This window comes from Monodelphis domestica, chromosome 2 (assembly GCF_027887165.1).
Source record: "Monodelphis domestica isolate mMonDom1 chromosome 2, mMonDom1.pri, whole genome shotgun sequence".
Lineage (NCBI taxonomy): Eukaryota > Metazoa > Chordata > Mammalia > Didelphimorphia > Didelphidae > Monodelphis > Monodelphis domestica.
The window spans coordinates 290,586,546-290,608,005 of NC_077228.1; the positions used below are offsets into that span (position 1 = coordinate 290,586,546).

The 21,460-nt window shown below is 38.0% G+C and overlaps 1 protein-coding gene across 2 annotated transcripts in view; it reads right to left on the reverse strand.

Annotated features, from left to right (window-relative positions):
* Positions 1–21,460, reverse strand: part of CLIC5 (chloride intracellular channel 5) — a 254,156-nt gene that overhangs the window by 61,610 nt on the left and 171,086 nt on the right. For both annotated transcript variants that reach the window (XM_056818344.1, XM_056818345.1), the window contains 3 exons: positions 13,576–13,685; positions 7,708–7,833; positions 659–765 (listed from right to left, as the gene is read on the reverse strand). In XM_056818344.1, coding sequence (XP_056674322.1) covers positions 659–765; positions 7,708–7,833; positions 13,576–13,685 — 343 coding nt within the window. The remainder of the gene's footprint in view (positions 1–658; positions 766–7,707; positions 7,834–13,575; positions 13,686–21,460) is intronic.

A 21,460-nucleotide genomic window follows, 5' to 3' on the forward strand; every position in this document is an offset into this window, starting at 1 on the left:
TGACTTCAGGCACTTCCTACCTATATGACCATGGGAAAGTCACTTACCCCCAATTTGCCTAGCCTTTGCTTCTTTTATGTCTTAAAATCAGGCTTACTGTTGTTGTTTTTAAATGAATATTTTTTTAAAATTTCATCAATTTTAATTTCTAATATGAAAAATATTGATAAATATAATTCCCTTAAAGCTCTTTGCAGTCCTCAATAATTTAATAGATTAAAGGATTTCTGAGTCCAAAGAAAGTGTGAGAACTGCTGGACTAGATAACCTCTAATGTCTCTTCCAGACCTAAACTATCACTCTAAAAGCATTGGCCACAAAAGGCAAAATGGGCTTCTCTACATTATGCTCTCTGATACTCGGCAAGCTTACCAGCTTAAGTTACGTCAGAACTGGAGAATCCTTAGCATTGTATTAATTGTACTATTCAACTATGAAGGGCCACAAACCCTCTTTTGAGCTCAGCCATTTAAAAAATGAGGTTGATGTTTCCCTAATAACTTCTTTGTCTGTGCCAATGATGAAAGTGAACAAAAGCAAAGAGGAGGCATCAATATCAAATGTCACTTGCTATAGATTTCACAAATGGGGATGGGAAGAAACAAAGATGTTGGAATGTATGCAAAAACCAGGGTCCTGAAATATGGGCATTACTCACAGGCATTATCTTGTTTCTTTGTGTTCTTAATGTATGCAGAAAACTTGGAGAAGATGTCAATCCCAGCTGTGTTGGATTCTCTGTGTTTAGCAGCCAGTTTGGGGTACCTGGAATAGAAGAAGATGGGACTATAAACTATTATTTCTGCTGATGGGAAGGGAATGCAATTGTTGGCATCAATGTTATTCTGCACTTTGGATCAATAGATTGCTTTTAAAATTGTTTTTTTCTTTCCAATCTGGAATTTTGATAGATGAGAAGATGGGGTAGAAATATCTGAGAAATGGAGGGACAAAGATTAGTCCAGGATGAAAAAGCAGATTGTTGTGAAACCTATATCTAAACTTAGGAACTACAAGTTTGTAGCCCATGTATGAGTCATTGACAGTAGAATTTTTATTTCAAGGGGGAAATTTACAAAATAGCCCATTAGAGTAATTTCTCAGAAATCTAGGATGTCAAAACTAGAAGGGACTTAGAAAACAAAATATTGGTAGGCATAGAATATACAGCCAGTAGAGAATTTAAAATACGGAATGTTAGAACAAAAGACATAAGACGTCAGAGTTGGACCATATAGCCCAGCTTCCTGATTTTGAAGAGAAGGAAACTGAGACCCCCAAATGGGACAAACTAAACTCCAATGATAAACCTTTTCATCTCTCCTCCTTGAGCTTTCTGTGGTACCTATTCTCTTCACCTCCTAAACTGGAGACGTTTTGCCTCATATTTCATCAAACAAATTGAGACTGTTCATTAATGACTTTCTTTTTGCCACTTCTCCTTATCTCTCATCACCTAGATGTTTTTCCCTTCATCTTCACCTCTGTCACATGAAGCCCTGTGGATCTCTTCCTTGTCAAGGCAAATTCTTCTACATGGACCCTTGATCACAATCTGTCCTGTCTTCTCCAATAGATTGCTTTGTCAGCCCCACTCTCATGCTCATTTTCAACGTCTCCCTATTTACCATTTTCCTGTTGCCTATAAACATGCCCATCTCCTCCATCTTTTTAAAACTTTCACTTAAATCAACCATTTCCTCTAGCTTTTGCCCTTTATCTCTCCTCCCGTTAATAACTGAATTCCTTTATTAACTGAGACATCTTCATTCTATGCTTCTATTTTTCCTTCTCTCACTCTTCTAAACCCTCTTCAGGCTGGTTTCCAACCTTATCATTCAATTGAAATGACTGTCTCCAAAGCCACCAGTGATCTCTTAGCTCCAAACCCATTGTCCTTTTCTCAATCCTTATCCTTCTCTACCTCTCTGCAGCATTTGATACTATCAGTTACCGTCTCCTCCTGATACTCTCTACTTTCTAAGTTTTAATGACATTATCTCTCCTGGCTGTCTTCTTCCCTGACTAACCATTCCTGGGGGTCCTCTGTGGATCTTCCTCCAAGTCATGCTCATTAATCATAAGTCTCTCCCAAAGGTCTACCCTAGATCTTCCTCTTTTCTCTCTATACTGCCCTCATTTGGTGAGTTCACCAACTTCCATGGATTCACCCATCTATTATTCAAAATAATTTTTAGATCTGCTTATCCAGCCCAATCTCTCGCTTGACCTTCATATTCTTAATGCCAGTCGCCTCTCAAATATCACAAACTGGAGTAGAAATTTCAAACTCAACATACTAAAAATAGAACTCACCATCTTATTCTTCTTAATTCTTCAAATAAGAAGTAGAGGTCAAAAGGGAGAACATGGACAAAAGCCAAGAGACCGGAAATTAATTGGAGGTCATCCCCAATGACCACCTATCTCTGAAAACACATGTAGGTCAGCAGATCCCCCCATAACTTGACCCCTTTCCCAAAAGCATATGAAAAAGATAATTCTCTGATTCACTGATCAGAGGCCCTAAACAAAGGCAAGGAGAATTCAATTCATATAAAAAACCAGCAAGGGTGAGGGGACAGGTAGGTGGCTCAGTGATTAGAGAGCCAGGCCTGGAGATGGGAGGTCCTGAATTTAAATCTGACCTTAGATACTGTATGTCTGAATGGACCTGGGCAAGTCAATTGACTCTCATTGCCTAGCCCTTACTACTCTCCTGCCTTGGAAACAATAAGCAGTTTTGATTCCAAGATGGAAAGTAAGGATTAAAAACAAAACACAGGAAAGAAAATTCTCAGACAGCTCTAATTTACAGAGGTTCCCAACTGCCATATCTTGGAATGACTTTCACATCTACCATAACATTTCAAATAATTCCTGTCAAATGCTAGCAGAAGGACTATTGGATTGGTCTCTTATTGTACTGATCTAAATATAGAATTTCCTTAGAATATGGGACAATCTCCTAAAAAGAGATTTTTTCTTTTAAATTTATTTATTTAGGATATTTTTCCATGGTTACATGATTCATGATTTTTCCCATCCCTCTTCCCTTCCCCCTTCCAAAGCCAACAAGCAGTTCCACTGGGTTATACATGTATCATGGTTCAAAACCTATTTTTCATATTTGCAATGGAGTGATCTTTTAATGCCAAAACTCCAATCACATCCCCATCAAACCACGTGATCGATCATATCTCTTTCTTCTGAGTTTCTACCCCCTCGGTTAAAAAGAGATTTTCTAAGAAAAATATGATGAAAAAATAACTGAAAATTCGGAATAAAATGTTATGTAAATGGTTTTCTTCTCAATTTTTTCTATTCAATTAAGTATATCTTATTTTTTATTATCAATTGCTTTCTTCATTTTCATAGTTTTTATTGTTCTCTTTCTTTCATGATTTTAGGATGCACTTAACTGCCATTGTCTAGCCCTTACTGTTTTTCTGCCTTGGAATCAATATATGGTATGGATTCTAAGATGGTAAGGGTTTTAAAAAACTGCACCTTTGGAGTTTTACAGTCTTGTCAACCAATCAGAGTATAAGAAGAAGATAGCATCATAGGTAATACAATGGATAAGTTCTATGAGTTGAGTGCACCGCATGTGCAACAGAATCCATGTCATAAGCTCTGCCACCAAGCTCTCTATCGATTTGTGAATGGGCAGGCATTACCCTGCTATGTTATATCAAGAGGGAGACTTAGTAGACACACGTGTCTCAGTAGCATTGAGAGCCAACAGCTACATCCATGTGCAGGAACAGTTGTCAAGCCATCGTAGGTACTGGACCTCCAATACTGGAGGTTCAACATGTCTTAGGATAAAAAAACATGATATTTTAAAAAGTCCTCATGACATCACAGGCTCTTAGATGTAGTGCTACAAAGAACTCAGAATCTCTATGGTTCAATTCTCTCATTTATAGATGAGGGAACTGAGGTCTGGAGAGGTGAATGACTTGCCCACATAGATCAAAAATGATAGAGCTGGGTTTTCAACCCAAATCCTCCCACTCTAAATCCAGAACAAAATCTTTTCACTGGACCATGCTGTTTTCTGGTTTCTTGGCAGTCTATTTATGTCTTTCCTCTCCACTCTAAAACTCATGTATCCTTAGTGTATTGTGTATTGTATTTGAATCTAAATGAGTATCAAGTCAGCTGTGAGTTTTAATTATGTGTGTGATATAACTACAAGGCAACTTTCCCTCTCCAGGATACCCAAAGCACAATCAGATATATTTATTCTCTATGAATCACACACACACACACACACACACACACATAAACGCACACGGACATTTTTGCTTGCTTGCTATATTATTGAATTTTGTAAAAGGCTTCACTGCCCAAGCAATCCATCCTATGTGTGTATGTTGTCTCCACTGATAAAATATGAGCTCTTTAAGGAAAAGTAAGCATAGTGCCTGGCACCACAGTAAGTACTGCCTAAATGTTCCTTGATTGGTGATTGACACAAGATAGAAAGTCCTATGATACCTTGTAGATGCAGGTCTGGTGGTATGCTGGAGCCATTTGGAAGTGGTTCAAAAGAACGGATTGTTAAAAAACAGAACTTAAACAAGAACTTGAAAACAAAGCTCCCTCGAGTTAGAGCTGCTGGAGGGAACACGGCATTTTTCTCTGGTTCAGAGCTGAAGGCTGGGAGGAACGGATCACCTTATTTTCCTTAATAAAACTAAACACAAAACTTGCTTGTTTTCCAGGCACTTTAAATTAGGCTCTCCACATCCTCTTGCCCTCCAAAGAGGACATGAGGAGGAGGACAAAGAGAAAGAAGAAGAGGAGGAGGAGTAGGAGGAGGAGGGAATAAGATTCAATTCATACAGTAAAGTAATTTTGCAGTGGGAAAGGTAGACTGGCCTGAATATATGGCTCTCTCACTGATTAAATATTTTCAGTAAGAAGAATAGGTTTATGCCTATGAAATTAATGATAATAATAGCTAATGTATTTTTGAAGCTCTTATTATAAGCCAGGCACTATGCTAAGCCCTTGACAATCATTATCTCATTCCATCCTCACAACACTGGGAGGCTGATGCTAATATTATCTCCATTTTACAGGTATGGAAATCAAGAGTCTCCAGAGTCTAGGGACCTTGGAGTTTTTTTCTGGATTAATACCATCATATTAGAGATGAAGCAACCAAGGCCAGAGACGTGAGGAAACTTCATTGCAGAACCAGAATTTGACCTTAACTCTTGACTCCAAATCCAATTCTCTTACTATTATACCCAAACACATGTTGGAGGCATCTTAAATTGGCTCATAAGAGTCAATTATTAAATTTTCAGTGTGAAAATTTACATCTAGGAAATCAACAAATGCTATAAATCCTCACTCTTTGTTGTTTTGTTGATAAGAAAGTGATGGAGGCAATGTTAATAATATATTTTTATTGTTCTGTTGTCCAATTCTTTGTGATCCCATTTAGGGTTTATTTTTTTTTTTGTTGTTGTTTTGGTTTGGTTTGGTTTGGTTTTTTGGTAAAGATACTGAAGTGGTTTGCCATTTTCTTCTCCAGTTCATTTTACAGAAGAGGAAACTGAGGCAAACAGTATTAAGTGACTTCTCCAGAGTGACACAGCTAGTCAGTGTCTAAAATCAGATTTCAGCTCAACAAGATGAGTCTTCCTGACTTCAGGCCCAGCATTTTATCCACTGTACCATCTAGCTGCCCCTAAGAATGCATATTAAAAATTAAAAATTGTATTCAAGAGGATCTCATTTTATAAGAGCTCAACATACATGGATTCAGTATTCAAAACTGGCAATCATAGAAAAATAAAGGCAGAAAAATACATAAGATAAACGTTTTCAATGACAAGCTAAATCTATGCTATTTTCCCAAGTGGTATAAAGTCTCACAACAGTTCACCCAATCATGGTCATTCTTGCTCTGAGAAACATTAGTGTGAATCATTACATTTTTTGCCAAACATTAGCTCCCGTATCATCCTCTGCGTAGAGTTCTCGCCTGTAACAAGTCATGTCTGCATCAGAGCAGTGTGTCTCATTCTTTCATTGATGACATTTAGTTATTAATAATAGTCCCAAAGTACAAGAGTAGTGATGCTGGTAGTTCTGATAAGCTTAAGAAAAGCCATAAAGTGCCTAGGTATGTTCATTTAAGAAATATTAATTAAATAATGGAGTTTGCTATTATTTTATATTTGTTATACACCATTTTCAATTTCTGGAAAGCATCTTAGAACATATTAGATGCATAAAACAGGGACCTATTGAACATGTGTACGTTGTGTCAAGTGTATATTTTGGAGAGCTGGTTATTAAACATTACTAAATGCACAATTGATTATATATTTCACCATTAATTGTGAAACTGCGAAGCTCATATAATTTCTATCTCCAGATGTCCCTTTCTTTCTTCTCTCCTTGCCATTCCCTTCTGTAATCTTCAGCTAACCCACACTCTTCAGTTCTCTTCTTATCCATCAGTCTGATCCATTCAAACATTCTTACATTCTGATAATAAGCATTTTCTTTATTTAGGGGAGCACTCTGGTGGGAGGAGAAGAGAAGAGTCCCATGAGATCATTAGTAAAAGGAAATCCTCTAATGTCAGTAAACTGGACTGTAATTTGTAAATCTGAGTTTCCTGGGGTCAATGGTCAAAGGCAAAATCCCTTACACAAAGTAATACAGCCAGGCCATAATTGAACCCAGGCTTCCTGAGTTGAATTCTCTAACCACTTTACAATGCTGCCTTTCTTTAAAGCTCTAAATACATTTTCTCATTTCATTTGATTCTTTAAAATGACTCTCTTGATTGCTGCGAAAAATAATTGTGAAAATAAAATATATTTAAAGAAAATGATGCTCTGAAATAGTGTGAGCGCTTGATAAACATGGAAATAGAGGCTTTCGAAGAAGCTATATGATTGGCCCAGGTTCTCCCAGGGTGTCAATGTTAAGAGTTGAAATCTAGAGTGCTGATTCAAGGTGAGAACTCTCTCCACTATACCATAAAGGCATTACTGTGAAATGAAGGGTTAAATTAGGTGAGGTCTGGTCCCTTTCTAGCTCTAAGGGTGCACATTTGAAATACATCATTTTATGGTTTACATATGATTTTGAATTAAAGTCAATGGTTAACTGCCATAAGGATAAATAGATTTGGGATGAGAAGCCACTGGTGAGATCATTTTATAGATGAGGTATCTGAGATAGAGAAAAGTTAAATAATTTGCTCAGTGAGTAGATCTCTGAGGTCAAATTGAATTTAGGTCTTATTATTTCAAATCCATGATGATATATTGTGGGTATTTGTATGTTAAACTTTTTAATCTCTAAGTGTGATGAAAGAATTTGCTCTCCGTTCATGGAATGCTAGGTATCAAGAGTGGATGGAGTAGGTAGAACACCTATTCCCAATGAAGTGGAAGACTTACCTTATCAAGGAGCAGGTATTTGTCTATGAGCCTCCTCTGTGTCTGGGTCTTTTTGGCGACTGACAGACCTGTCTGGGAAGCTTAAGCATTTTCTTTGAGAAGAGAGAGACCTCATTTACTGTAAGTTTTTGACCTAACCAAACTGGATGAATACCCTTTGCAAAGCAGACACATAATAATGGACATTTATCCTGATCTCAGTATGGAAACCCATTTTCTCACCACCCCCTATTTCATGAATATTGGAAAAGAAATATCCCCTTACTTTTGCGGGGTCAAGGTCTCCTCCAAGAACTCTTCAATCTTGTTAACATCAGTTTTGACATCCCCGTTGAATGTCAGAAATGGCGGATGAGTCCCAGGGGCCAGGTTGTGCAGGTCAGCTGGTTTTCTACAAAGAAAGTGAGAAGACAACATTGGTTCATCCTCCTTAACTTAGTGTTTCAGGGAAATATGAAACTCTAAAATACAGATCAACTTTCTTTATTGCCAAGCATCTTCAAATGATTCCCTATGTCAGACTTTTGGGAGGACATGGATAATAGTCATAAAGTCTGAGCAGACATCAATGAATTGCAATCTGTATCTTTGAAGTGATCTCCTGAATCAATGAAATTATAAATCTGTTTGAATGTAATACCTTACTCTCCTTTCAATAAAAACCAATGGGAGGGGTGGGGTGGGGTGGGGAAGGAAAAGAAAATGATCTTTGTTTCCATTGAATAATGTTTGAAAATGACCAAATAAAATAATGTTTAAATCTGAAAAATAAACAAAAACAAAACAAATTTGATGTGAAAGAGGAAAAAATAAAAAAAAAAGACTTAATGCTATAGTAAAAAAAAAAAGACAATGTAGTATAGTGGTCAAAGGAGAAGATTGAGAAATAGAAACCTGAAAATAATTATTTCTAAGGTCTCTTATAGTCCTAACACATTATGTCCAACCACTGGAATGTTGCTGAGAATTAAGTAGGACAGGATGCCCATACTTTGAGTTCTACCAGAAAAAAAAATGGGCAATGATAGCTGTGCAGTGACTAGAACCTGAAGTCTGGAAGATAAGAGTTCGTATCCATTTATTAGCTATGTGATTCTGGAAAAATCACAACCCTTATTTGACTCAGTTTTTCATCTATAAAATGAGGAAAAACTGGATAATGACTTAATAACACCAAAAACAACCAGTACATACCTATGAGCATTGCTAATATAAACACCATATCTTCTTTTGCTTCTAATAACTTATTTGGGAAATTGGCATGGTTTATTTGTTTAACAAAAATAAATTTAACAGAATTCTGACCATAAGAAATGTATGTGGTATATGTTGGTGATGGAATACTATTGTGCTAAAAGGAATAATAAAGTAGAGGATTTCCATGGAGACTGGAACGACCTCCAAGAAGTGATGCAGAGCGAGAGGAGCAGAACCAGGAGAACATCGTACACAGAGACTGATACACTGTGGTACAATTGAAGGTAGTGGACTTCTCCATTGGTGTCAATGCAATGTCCCTGAACAATCTGCAGGGATCTAAAAAATACTATCCACAAGCAGAGGATAAACTGTGGGAGTAAAAACAATGAGGAAAAGCAACTGCCTGACTACAGGGGTGGAGGTGATATGACTGAGGAGAGACTCTAAATGAACACTCTAATGCAAATACTAACAACATGGAAATGGGTTTGAATCAAAAACACATGTGATACCCAATGGAATTGTGCATCGGCTATGGGAGAGGGAAGGGTGATGGGGGAGGGGGGAGGAAATGAAAATGATCTTTGTTTCCAGTGAATAATGTTTGGAAATGACCAAATAGAATAATGTTAAAAAAAAAAAAGAAATGTATGAATTGTGCCACAATTCCTAAGCCATACATTCCTAAAGAATAGTTTCTCTTAGAAAGAAGTGAAGATCCTATGCTGCTCCAAGACAGTTTACCTATTATTATTCATCCTACTTAAGCAATTTCTTTTCTCACAATGATAAGGCTCTTTCCAAATTCAACAACTACTACTGTGATATGTTAACAATCCTTAATGAGAATACCAGGCATTGGAGACCATCGGATTGAGTAAGAAATAAAAAAGACCAACAGAAACATACTAGACATTAGTTCATAGACCACAGGTCCCATCAGACATTGAGGCAAACATCCGTTAATAAGCAAAGACAGGACATTTCAATCCTTAGTTTTAAGTACTATTATCTTTTCCCAACCAGGGATAACACAGCTAAGAAATGACTAAGGTTCAGAGTTGAACTCATATCTTCATGACTATAAATCTGGTGTTCTATCCACTGTCCTACATTGCTATTCCACACAAAACATTTTTTTTTTAAAAAATTTGAGAATATATATATTTTATTTTGCATAATTAAAAACGTCATTCTAAGAAGGGGTTCATAGGCCTCACCAGACTGCAAAAGGATCCATGACATAAAAAGGCTAAGAATCTCTGTAGGGTTAGAAAAGAGTAAATTCTATGTGAAGAATGGTGATGTCAGAGTCATTCTTCAAATATACTCTCAGGAAAAAAGGAAGTTTTAGGGGACTTGGCAATGGGGAAAGTGGGGGTGGAAGGGTTGTAAAAATGCTCAGAGAGTACTAGATTTGAGATCAACCTGAAGACAATTAAAATTCTAGAGAAATCAATATGAGGAAGGGGGTCAGGAGCGGGAAAGGAGGCAGGGAAGAATTTCAATTACATTGCCATACCATTCCTAAAACATACACACACTTAGCAGCTGTACTTTGTGGCACTTGGAACGCCTTCCAGAAGCATTTAAAAAATTTCATTTACTTAGTTTCTTTGTTTACTCTGTATGTGTTCCTCACTTTAGACAAACAAAAGGACCTGTTTAGTTTCACCTCCTTTTTCTGAGAGCTAAAGATCTTAATCAGCAAGTCTTGGGTACCCAGCAACCAAGATGAAACTCATCTCATTTTTCGATAATTAGTACTTTCTGCCTTGAAGGTCAAGATATTTTGACTTTGCAGGGAGGGTGACTGGAGAGCCTGTGGGGGTGGGGTGCTCTAAAACAATGGTTTCAAGCTCTCATAGGAAAAGGGGGTACTAAACTCTCATAGGAAAGGGGGATGTAACATTTGTGCAATCCAGTGGAATTGCTTGTCAACTCTGGGAAGGGGGAGGGGAGAGGGGAGGGCAAGAAAATGAATCATGGAAACATGGAAAAATATTTTAAAAAATAAAATAAAAATTTTAAATGAAAAAGGGGGTGTACATAAGGATCTCTGAAGGCCACATGCTGACTTAGTTTTAAAATACAATGATATCTGTTTTATTGTATTTTTATTTATTTTGTTAAATATTTCCCAATTACATTTTAATATGGCTTGGGGAGCACTTAGAAGTGCCATAAGCTCCATGAAGCTCTCCATGGAGGGTTAGATACCTCTGTTCTAAATTAGTGTGTCAAACTCAAATAGAAAGAGGACCAATACACCCTGTGTAAGGCCACCATGTAGCCCCATGGGCCACCTATTGGCTTGGTTTTTAAATATAATATCTGTTTTATCATATCTTTATTTTGTTAGATATTTGCTAATTTGCTAATTAATCTAGTTTGGAAGGCATTTAGGAGTGCTGAAGGCCCCAGGAAACCCCCAGGAACCTGTTGGATATCTCTGCTCTAAATCACTGGTGACAAACTCAAGAAGTGAGGCCTTATAGAAGGATCCCTATAGCCTCATATCGACTTAAAAATCACATGTTAATATTATGTGTGCCCTATTGTATTATTATTCATTTTGTTAAATATTTCCCCATTACATTTTAATCTGGTCCTTACAGCACTTCAGAGTATTATGGTGCCCATAGCCAGGGGGCCACTTGTTGGACACTTCTGTTCTAAGTGACTTTCTCCTGAAATTCTTGTTTATATGTTGTGAGCAAGAGCCAGGCCACCTTTAATAGATGCTATATTCATTGTGCTCTTACTGATCTTCCTATCTCTGAAACTTCTCCAAGACTTACCTATCCTGGGGGCAACTGGGTAGCTCAGTGGATGGAGAGCTAGACCTAGAGATGGGAGATCCCAGCTTCAAATCTGGTCTCAGATACTTCCTAGCTGTGTGACCCTGGGCAAGTCACTTAACCCCCATTGCCTAATTCCCTTACCATGCTTCTGCCTTGGAACTGAACCATAGGAACTAATTCAAAGGCAGAAGGTAAAAAAAAAAAGACTTACCTATCCCATACAACTTAATCCATGGGTCTTCAAAGCCCTGTACTTATCTTGGTGTGGATATTCCCCCTCTAAATGCAGTTTGCAGCTCATTTTAGTCTCAGACTTACAGGGATTCTTAACATGTATGTGCATATATGAGTAAAATAGATTAGATCCCTTCAGCAGTCTGATGAACCCTGTAGACCTTACTCAGAAAAATGTTTTTAAATGCACAAAATAAAATACAAAAGAATTCAAAGGAAGATAGTTATGGTAAAATAATGCATGTTAACAGGGAGGCCCTAGACAATTGGGGTTAAGGTGACTTGGCCAGGATTACAAAGCTAGGAAGTATCTGAGGCCAGATTTGAACCCACATACTCCCGAAACCAGGTTTGTCACTATCCATTATCCATTGTACTACCTCACCACCCATTCAAAATATTTTAAAAATTAAATAAAATATGAGAAATAGTTTAAGAAATTATCAAAACGTTGAAAAAATGTGTGTAGATCTCATCTAGTTAAAATAAAACCTTCTATTAATCATGTAACCATGGGAAAATATTGTAAATTTTAAAAAAGGAAAAAAAAACCTTCCTATTAGACAGGTATTTGTGGTGTGGGGAAGTGACTTGCAAGGTCAAACAGATGTCAGAGATGGGATTCATACTCAGGTCTTCTGGGTTCCCAGATCAGCTTCTCACCATATTTGATGCTTGCTTATGCCATGCTATTATGTATCATTTGTTAATTGCTTCATATTTAGTATGGCTAGACTCCAAGGTTCGGTATCTCTTATAATAATTGTTCAAACTTTGTTTTCAAATAAGGACCAATGACAATTTGGAACTAAGCCCAAAGAGTGCTAAAAGACTGTCTGCCTTTTGATTCAGTCATAACATTGCTGGGTTTGTACCCCAAAGAGATAATAAGGAAAAAGACTTCTACAAAAATATTCATAGCTGCGCTCTTTGTGGTGACAAAAAATTGGAAAACGAGGGGATGCCCTTCAATTGGAGAATGGCTGAACAAATTGTGGTATCTGTTGGTGATGGAATACTGTTGTGTTCAAAAGGATAATGAACTGGAGGAATTCCATGTGAACCGGAACGACCTCCAGGAGGAATTGATGCAGAGTGAGAGGAGCAGAGCCAGGGAACATTGTACACAGAGACGGATACATTGTGGCACAAATAAATGTAATGTACTAGCCGCAATGCAATGATCCAGGACATTCTGAGGTACTTATGAGAAAGAACACTATCCACATCCAGAGAAAGAACTGTGGGAGCAGAAACACCAAAGAAAAACAACTGCTTGATCACATGGGTCAATGGGGATATGTTTGGGGATGTAGTCTCTAAATGATCACCCTAGTACAAATATCAACAATATGGAAATAGGTCTTGATCAATGATACATGTAAAACCCAGTGGAATTGCATGCTGGCTAAGGGGGTGGAGGGAAAGAACATGAATCATGTAACCATGGAAAAATACTCTAAATTAATCAAATAAAATGTTTCAATAAAAAAGACAAAAAAATAAAATTTAAAAATATGTTTTTTAAAAAGGACCAATGACATCACAGGGTAATGACTTTTCTGAAAATTGGGTTTAAATAAGGCAGACAACATACTGAGCCAGCTAGTTGCCCCTTGCCCAGTCTCTAGAAATGTAAGCTCCTAAAGTTGTTGCAGATATCAGTGAATATTTTTTAAACCCTTACCTTCCATCTTAGAATCAATACTGAGCATTGGTTCTAAGGCAGAAGAGCAGTAAGGGCTAGGCAATGGGGGTTAAGTGACTTGCCCAGAGTCACACCACTAGGAAATGTCTGAGGCCAGACTCAAACCGAGGACCTCCCATCTCTAGGCCTGGCTCTGCATCCACTGAGTCATCCATCTACCCCCAATATCAGTCAATATTTCCATTACCTTTTAAGATCCACTGTGGTGACATTGAATACGACTCCTTTTAACCATAGGATCATGAAGAGACGCTGAGAGAATGGGCAGTTCCCAATGCTTTCGCCATCTGATCCAGCCTAGGAGAAAGGAAACCCAAAGTATTTTAATTCATTTCAATCCAACAGACATTTATTTAAAAAGGGCTGGCATTCTTTTAGGTGTTGGGTACATAAAAACAAAAAAGGAAACCTTTTTTATCCTTGAGGAAGGAATACTCTATTGAGGGTCAGTGAGGAATTATAGACGCGTGAAGAAATGAGGAGAGAGAGACAGAGAGAGAGAGAGAGAGAGAGAGAGAGAGAGAGAGAGAGAGAGAGAGAGAGAGAGAGAGAGAGAGAGAGAGAGAGAGAGAGAGAGAGAGAGAGAGAGAGAGAGAAAGAGAGAGAGAGTATGTGTCATGTCAAGGCAGAGAGAGAATGAACCCATAGACATGTTTTCCAAAGGAGATGGAGCTTCCCCTGAAAGCTGGGAGGCCTCCAAAAAGCTGAGGGGAAGAGAGAGAATACCTGGGTATGAGGGACTGTCTGAACTATCTATGGAGGCAGGAGATGAAATATATTTAGAATTATGTTAATAGATATAAAATTACAAGTACATAGTTATATGTGTATGGATATATTTACATTAAACGTACATGCATTTGTGTTTATATTATACTGTGGTGTGTGCACATGTATGATTTATTATGCACATGTTTGTACATTATGAATGTGATATATATGTATATTGTACATGTAGGTGTATACATGCATATTGTGTGTGCTGTTGGTGTGTATGATTTGTCATGAATATATTGTTTATATGTGTACATATATGTGTCTATATGCATTATATATATCATGTGTGTCTATATATAGGTATAAGTGTATACATGTGAGTATATGTTTGTAGGATCACTTGAGGAGGGAGAGAACACTAACAACTTTCAGGGGGGCCCAGGAAATGCTTCTCAGAACTGAGTCTTGCAAGAATTCTTTTTGCCTCAGCCACTCTCCAGCTTCTGAGACAACCTCACAAATTCCTTAGCTTATCAAAATCTTATCAACATATATTCCTAATTTCATCTCTATAGAGACTAGGGAGTAACTAAGAAACAGAGGTGAGGAGAGAGTGAAATCTCAAGGCAGAAAGAATAGTTTGTGCAAAGGTATCAAGGGGATATAAAAGACAGAATTCAGAGAATAGAATTTAGGTCATTTTGGCAAGGAAGGGAGAATCCATGGAGGAAAGCAATACTCAGTAATTGTGGAGACAGAGTCTGGAACTAGATCGTGTAATAAGAAGATTGAAGAAAACAGTACAGATGACTATAGACATAAATTAATGTTTGAAGAATAACCTGTGAATGTCCACCTCCTGAGAAAAAACCGATAAACAGAAATATGAGACATAATTTATATATACATCTTTGGTAGGATTCTGTCTGCTATGGTATGGAGTAAGATCCCTGGGACTTTTGCTGTAACTCACTAACAAATACATTTTTTAAAGGTAAGAAACCAAAGAGGAAAGTCAAGAGTTGTCCAGGATGAGGACTGGATGGGTATGAAGTTGGAAGAAGTTCCCAAATGATAGGGTCATTTCTCTCCTGACAATCACATACTCACCCAGACAGAGAGTTAACCATGGAAAACCTAGACTTGTTCCAGGGTTGGACAGGGGTAATTGCTGTGAAATCACAGGCATTGTAACTCTGTCCAAACCAGGCAAGCCCATCGCATCTTTACTTCTCACTTTGTTCCACTGTTGAAAACGGCCCCTGTGTGGCTAAGGGTGCATACATTCTATTAAATGTGCAAGGATAAAATAATCGGGCATCATGTCTCACCTAAAGAGCTGTAATTACTGACAGCTCCTTATTCTGCAGAGCTTGCTAAGGCAGACCACTGTTAATTTTAATAACATCTTGGCCCACAGAACAGTGGCTTAAATGAGTTCCATCATGCAAGAAACCTCAGCCAGATTTGAGGAAAGGAAGAAGTGTACTTAGCACAATTCTAGGCACATAATAGATATTGAATAAATGCTTGTTCCTTCCCCCTACTAAGTGCCAGGCACTGTGTTCAGTCATTTACAAATGTGGTCCCATTCATGACAATCCTTCAAGGCATGTGGTATTATTGTCTCCATTTTACAGATGAAGAAACCAAGGCAAACAGAGATTCAGCTAATAAGTGTGTGAAGTTGGATTTGTAATCATGTCTTCCTGATTCCAGGCCCAGCTCTCTATCCACTGGAAATGGAGTTTGGAACTAGATTGTATAATAAGTAGGACCAAAAAAATATTTATATAACTCTAGAATTAATGTTTGAAGAATAACTTGTGAATGTTCACCTTCTGAGAAAGAACTACTAAAACAGAAACACAAAAGACATTATATATATATATACATACATATATGTATATATATATATATATATGTAGGGTGATGACTGCCTAGCTGCTTCCTTAAAAATATCCATTTTAAAGGCCACTTCTTCACAAAGCCTTTCCAAAGAGCCATCCCAGTTGTTAGTGTCTCCCTTTCCCCCAAATTACTTTTTGTTTACTTCATACTTCTCTATTTCTTTATATGTGCATAATATATTGCTTACTCTAAAAAAAAATTAAGCTCCCAGAGGCCAGCTTCTCTGCCTTTTAAAAATCGAAAATGTGCCTGGAATGTGTAATGTGCGATTGTGTGCTAACAGTGCTAACTGGTTGGTAAATGGACTTGTTCAATGTGGAAGAAGCAAACACTGGGCTTTGAAAGCTCATCAACAAATACTTGATGAATTGAGCTGAAATTGAAGGCTAAGAAGGAGCCTGTGGTTGCTAAGGAACATAGAAGGCAGAGGGACCAACCTGAAAACGATGAATCCTAGAGGAGAGATGACAGGATACCTGGGTACGTTGCTGATGGGAAGAGTTTAATAGGATCAAATGTTTAATTATCAAGGTGTTCTTCCATTAGTTCATAATTCTTTACAGCAATGAATTTTGCATCTGTCTTTTGAGGATGAAGTCATTTGCAATAGACAAAAATCTCCTTTTGTGTAGCTGATTGTGAGCTCTGTGTGTGAACTACTTGATGCCCTAGGAAAAGGATTTTGCTATGATGGAAAGAATGGAGGAGATAGAAACCCCAGTGATTACATGACTAATGGAGATGGATTTGTCATAAACTGTGGGTAAGTCACTGAACCTCTGTGAGCATTGATTTCTTCATCTGTTGAATAAGGATGATAATAATAACAAGTGCCCTGGCTCCCTTGGAGGGTCACTGTGAATAGGAAATTAGATCATGTCTGTAGAGTGAAGCTCTAACCAAAGCACACGGTGTAATTATTACTAGTAGGGAAGGGGGGGGGAGAAGGAAAATATGCATTACTGGCTTTGTGGCAATGGCTAGTAAAGGATTGAAATTCTTCAGTTCAGTCTAAGGAGTTATAATTATGAGAAATTGGAAAAAATCAAGATATACTAAGGATCAGGTAGACTTTGAACAAAAATGAGGGTATAATATTCCTGCTGGAGAAAGCAGCAGAAATCCTACTGCCTGACTAGCATAAAATCTGGCAAGGCCAAGTCTGATGAGAGCTATTAGAAGAAAGATAAGGCAGTGTATTCCCAGCCTAATACAGTTATTGGTTCTGCCAAAACACATTGGGTAAAAAAAAAAAAAGATTGCAGAAAACATGTAGCTACTTAGGAACTAATCCATAAATGGGAAAAAAGATTCAAGCTAGAAAAACTTCAATTAGATTTTTAAAGAGACCCAAGACAATACAAGTTTTATACTGGTAATTCCGATTTATATTGTATCCCTACTTGGCAACTAGGTGCTATAGTAGAGAGCTGGGATTGGAGGCAGGAAAACCTGAATTCAAATCAGACCTCAAACACTTACTAGCTATGTGATCCAGGGCAAGTCAGTTAAGCCTAATTGCCTCAGTTTCCTCAATCTATAAGATGGGCCCCGAGAAGGAAATAGCAAAACATTTCAGTATCTTTGTTAAGAAATGAAATGTCATGAAGACATGAAGAGTCAGAAATGGCTGAACTGACTGAACAACAATCCCCAACAGTTTTCCCCTTTTCCCATTCCTACCCTGTGAGTCAAAGTTTCTCACCTAAAGGACAGGATGAGGGGGCAGCTGGGTAGCTCAGTGGATTGAGAGCCAGTCCTAGAGACGGGAGGTCCTGGGTTCAAATCTGGCCTCAGACACTTCCCATCTGTGTGACCCTGGGCAAGTCACTTGACCCCCATTGCCTAGCCCTTACCACTCTTCTGCCTTGGAGCCAATACACAGTATTGATTCCAAGATGGAAGGTAAGGGTTTAAAAAAAATAAAAATAAAGGACAGGGTGAGAAGTCTTCCAAAATATTCTTCCTGGGGATGGGGAGAACAAGGGGTTGACTATTCTTTCATCCCGTGTCAGCATAATGGAAAAAGCAATTTCCTCAAATACCAGTGCCCAATACAACGCCACAGCTTCTCTCTCCAGTTCATCCCACTAAGGGGGATAAAGAGGTCAAAAGTCACATGTAGCCCCTCTCCCCAGTAAAGGAAATAGGTCTTCTCAGCCATGGATGGGTTCCTCTTCTATTTCCCTTGGCTTGTCTTGAAGTCACTTTCTAACTGGCCCAATTATTTTTTTTAAAATATATTTTATTTGATCATTTCCAAGCATTATTCGTTAAAGACATAGATCATTTTCTTTTCCTCCCCCCCACCCCCCATAGCCGACGTGTAAGTCCACTGGGCATTAGATGTTTTCTTGATTTGAACCCATTGCTTTGTTGATAGTATTTGCAGTAGAGTGTTCATTTAGAGTCTATCATCTGTCATGTCCCCTCAACCTCTGTATTCAGGCAGTTGCTTTTTCTCGGTGTTTCCACTCCCATAGTTTATCCTTTGCTTATGAATGGTGTTTTTTTCTCCTGGATCCCTGCAAGTTGTTCAGGGACATTACACCGTAACTGGCCCAATTATTAAGGGTCTCTAGGTAGGCTGCACTGTTTTTTGTACACAATGTATTAGAGCTAGAAGGAACGCATCTATCAGACAAAAGGATTTTGTACCTTGAGCACTAATTACTTATAGCTAAGTTTCGTTGCTAGAGGGGTTTGGTGGAATAATAAGGAATTCATTCACTAGCTTATTACATCTCTGATCTTGGCAATTCTGGACAGTGAGGTGGTACAGTGGATTGAATGTGAGCCCTGAAGTCAGAAAGACTCATCTTCCTGAGTTCAAATCCAGCCTCAGACACTTTCTCGCTGTATGACCCTAAAAGAAATCACTTACCCTATTTGCCTCAGTTTCCTCATTTGAAAAATAAGCTAGAGAAGGAAATGGCCAAATCCTCCCATATTAAAAGTCTCACACAACTGAACAACAAAAGGCAGCTTCAGTTACTCAACAAATAAGGTTGTTCACACCCATTAGTCTCTCATGCCTCCAGTCTCTTACTGGAGATGTTGCTAAGAGGAATCTTACATTGAGTGGGAGGTTGAACAAGATTCCATCCAACTATTCTGTCAAGTTGCAAAACTTTCCTGAAGAAAAGAACATTACAAACCATTATGGGTCATCATAGCCTTAGCTCACCAGATCAGTTATCTTTCTAGAAGACCAAACTTGATGTGGTTATATGAATGACACCTGAAAAGCTGAAGGAAAAACTGCATCAGACACTTAATAGCTGTATAACCCTGAGCAAGTCACCTATCCTCCAACTGTCCTCCATGTCATTGTCTGTAGAATGAAGATAATAATAGCATATGGCTCCTAAGATAAAATGAGTAATATTTGTAAAAAGCTTTACAAACCCTAAAGTATAATCTAAATGCTAGCTATAAAATACAACCACTCTTGTCATCGTGAAGACCTCATTTCAAATCCTGACTCTAACAGTAATAACTAACACTAAATAGCATTTTGCAAACCTTAAAACATAATCCAAATGCCAGCTTTTATTACATACAGCCACTCTTGCAGCCATGAAGACATTGTTTCAAGTCCTAATAGTAATAATAACTAACATTAAATAGCATTTTACTATAGGACAGGCACTTTACAGTTATTAACTTATTTGATCCCATAACAACCCTGAGGCAAACAGAGGTGAAATGACTTGCCCAGGGTCACACAAATATTAAATGTCTTTAAGCCAGATTTTAACTCTTTGAACATTTACTAGCTCTATGAACCTGGGCAAGTGACATAACCTCTGTTGTCTCAGTTTCCTCAACTGTAAAATGGGAATAATAGCAGTACCTTCCTCCCAAGGTTGTTGTGAGGATCAAATGAGCTCATATGATGCCTAGTACACAATAAGTGTTATATAAATGCTGACTATTATTATCAAGTTTTTCTTGTTTTTAATATGGTCTTCATCAAGAAGTCTAGTATTCCTAACTGCATGTATGCCAATTGATACATATTGCCTGTTTGACCGAGTAAGACACTTAACCTCTTCCATTCCCAACAACTTTATCAGATTATAATCCAATTGCTCATCTTCACTGATAGGTAGAGGGATTTTCCCCATCCTCCTGGAGTGCCTAATACTGAAGAAACCAGACGTCTAGACCAAACAAGTAAATAATCGGTGCCTTAGATGGTGAAGACAATAATCCACAAAGAACTCAATAAATCGGTTCTAGGTGTAAAAAAATAGTAAAATCATGCCCTCTCTACTGGGGGAAGGGAAGGAAGGGAGTTAGGTGGGAATTTAAATGGAACAAACAAATACATTTAAATTAAAAAAAACATAATAAATTAGTAGAATAAACAGGGAAATAGTAAAAAGGGAGGAAAAAGAATTGATAAAATTAAAAGTTACAAAATTGAGTTAACATTCTAGTCCCCCTGCCTCATCCATACTACTGTGTGGGTCTTTGAGTAAGTTATAGAATCTCTTGATGCCTCCATTCATCAGTTTTGGCCAAAGGACTTTCTCACTGGAAGCTCCTCACACTCAGGAAATCCCTGAGAACAGTCTGCTCTACCTGAGTTCCAAATTTCTTTATCTTAATACCTTAATATCTTGTGCATCTGTTAAATCAAAGCATTGCAGTGAACAGCAAGACTGGTCTGGACTCAGGAAGACCCAAATTCAAGTCCTGCCTCAGATACTTACTAGCTCTGCATACCTGAGCAAATGACTTAAATTCAGTTGCCTCAGTTTCCTCAGCTTTAAAATGGGAATAATAATAGCATCTCCCTTTAAAATGGGAATAATAATAGCATCTCCCTCCCAAGGTTATTGTGATAATCAAATGAGCTCTTTGAAAAGTGTTGGCAATAAGTGCTTTATAAATGCTGACTATTATTATTAATGTGGTCTACATTAAGAAATCTGGAACCACTGTAGGGGAGCTCTACTTACTTGATGTATCCCTGTCTTTGCCTTTTTCCTCATTCAGAGCTGGAAGAAGTCTTAGATGCCATTAAGCCTACCCTTTTAATTTTAAAGATGAGGAAACTGAGGCCCGGGGGGGTGACTTGCCCAATGTCATGGAAGCTCTGGGATTCTAAACCCCAGTTCCTATTCCCCTTGCTTCAATGCCTCTCACCCTGCCCTGCAGTTTTATGGATGGAGATTCTTCCTGCCCTCCTCCTGTGCCGTGGTTCCCCTGTCTTCCAGTTGCTCCAACATTTATCTTTTCCCTCTTCAATATCTTCAAGCCCCCCACCACCACCACTCATAGCTCTTGTCATACTTTATTGTACATCCTAGTCATCTTCTCCTGGTCACCATTGCCTTTAGCAACTCTCTATGACCACAAAGGATGGGCAGGTTGCCAATATGAATCAGTGGAGGATATATTTTCATTCCGGGAGCTCTCTATTCATATATAAA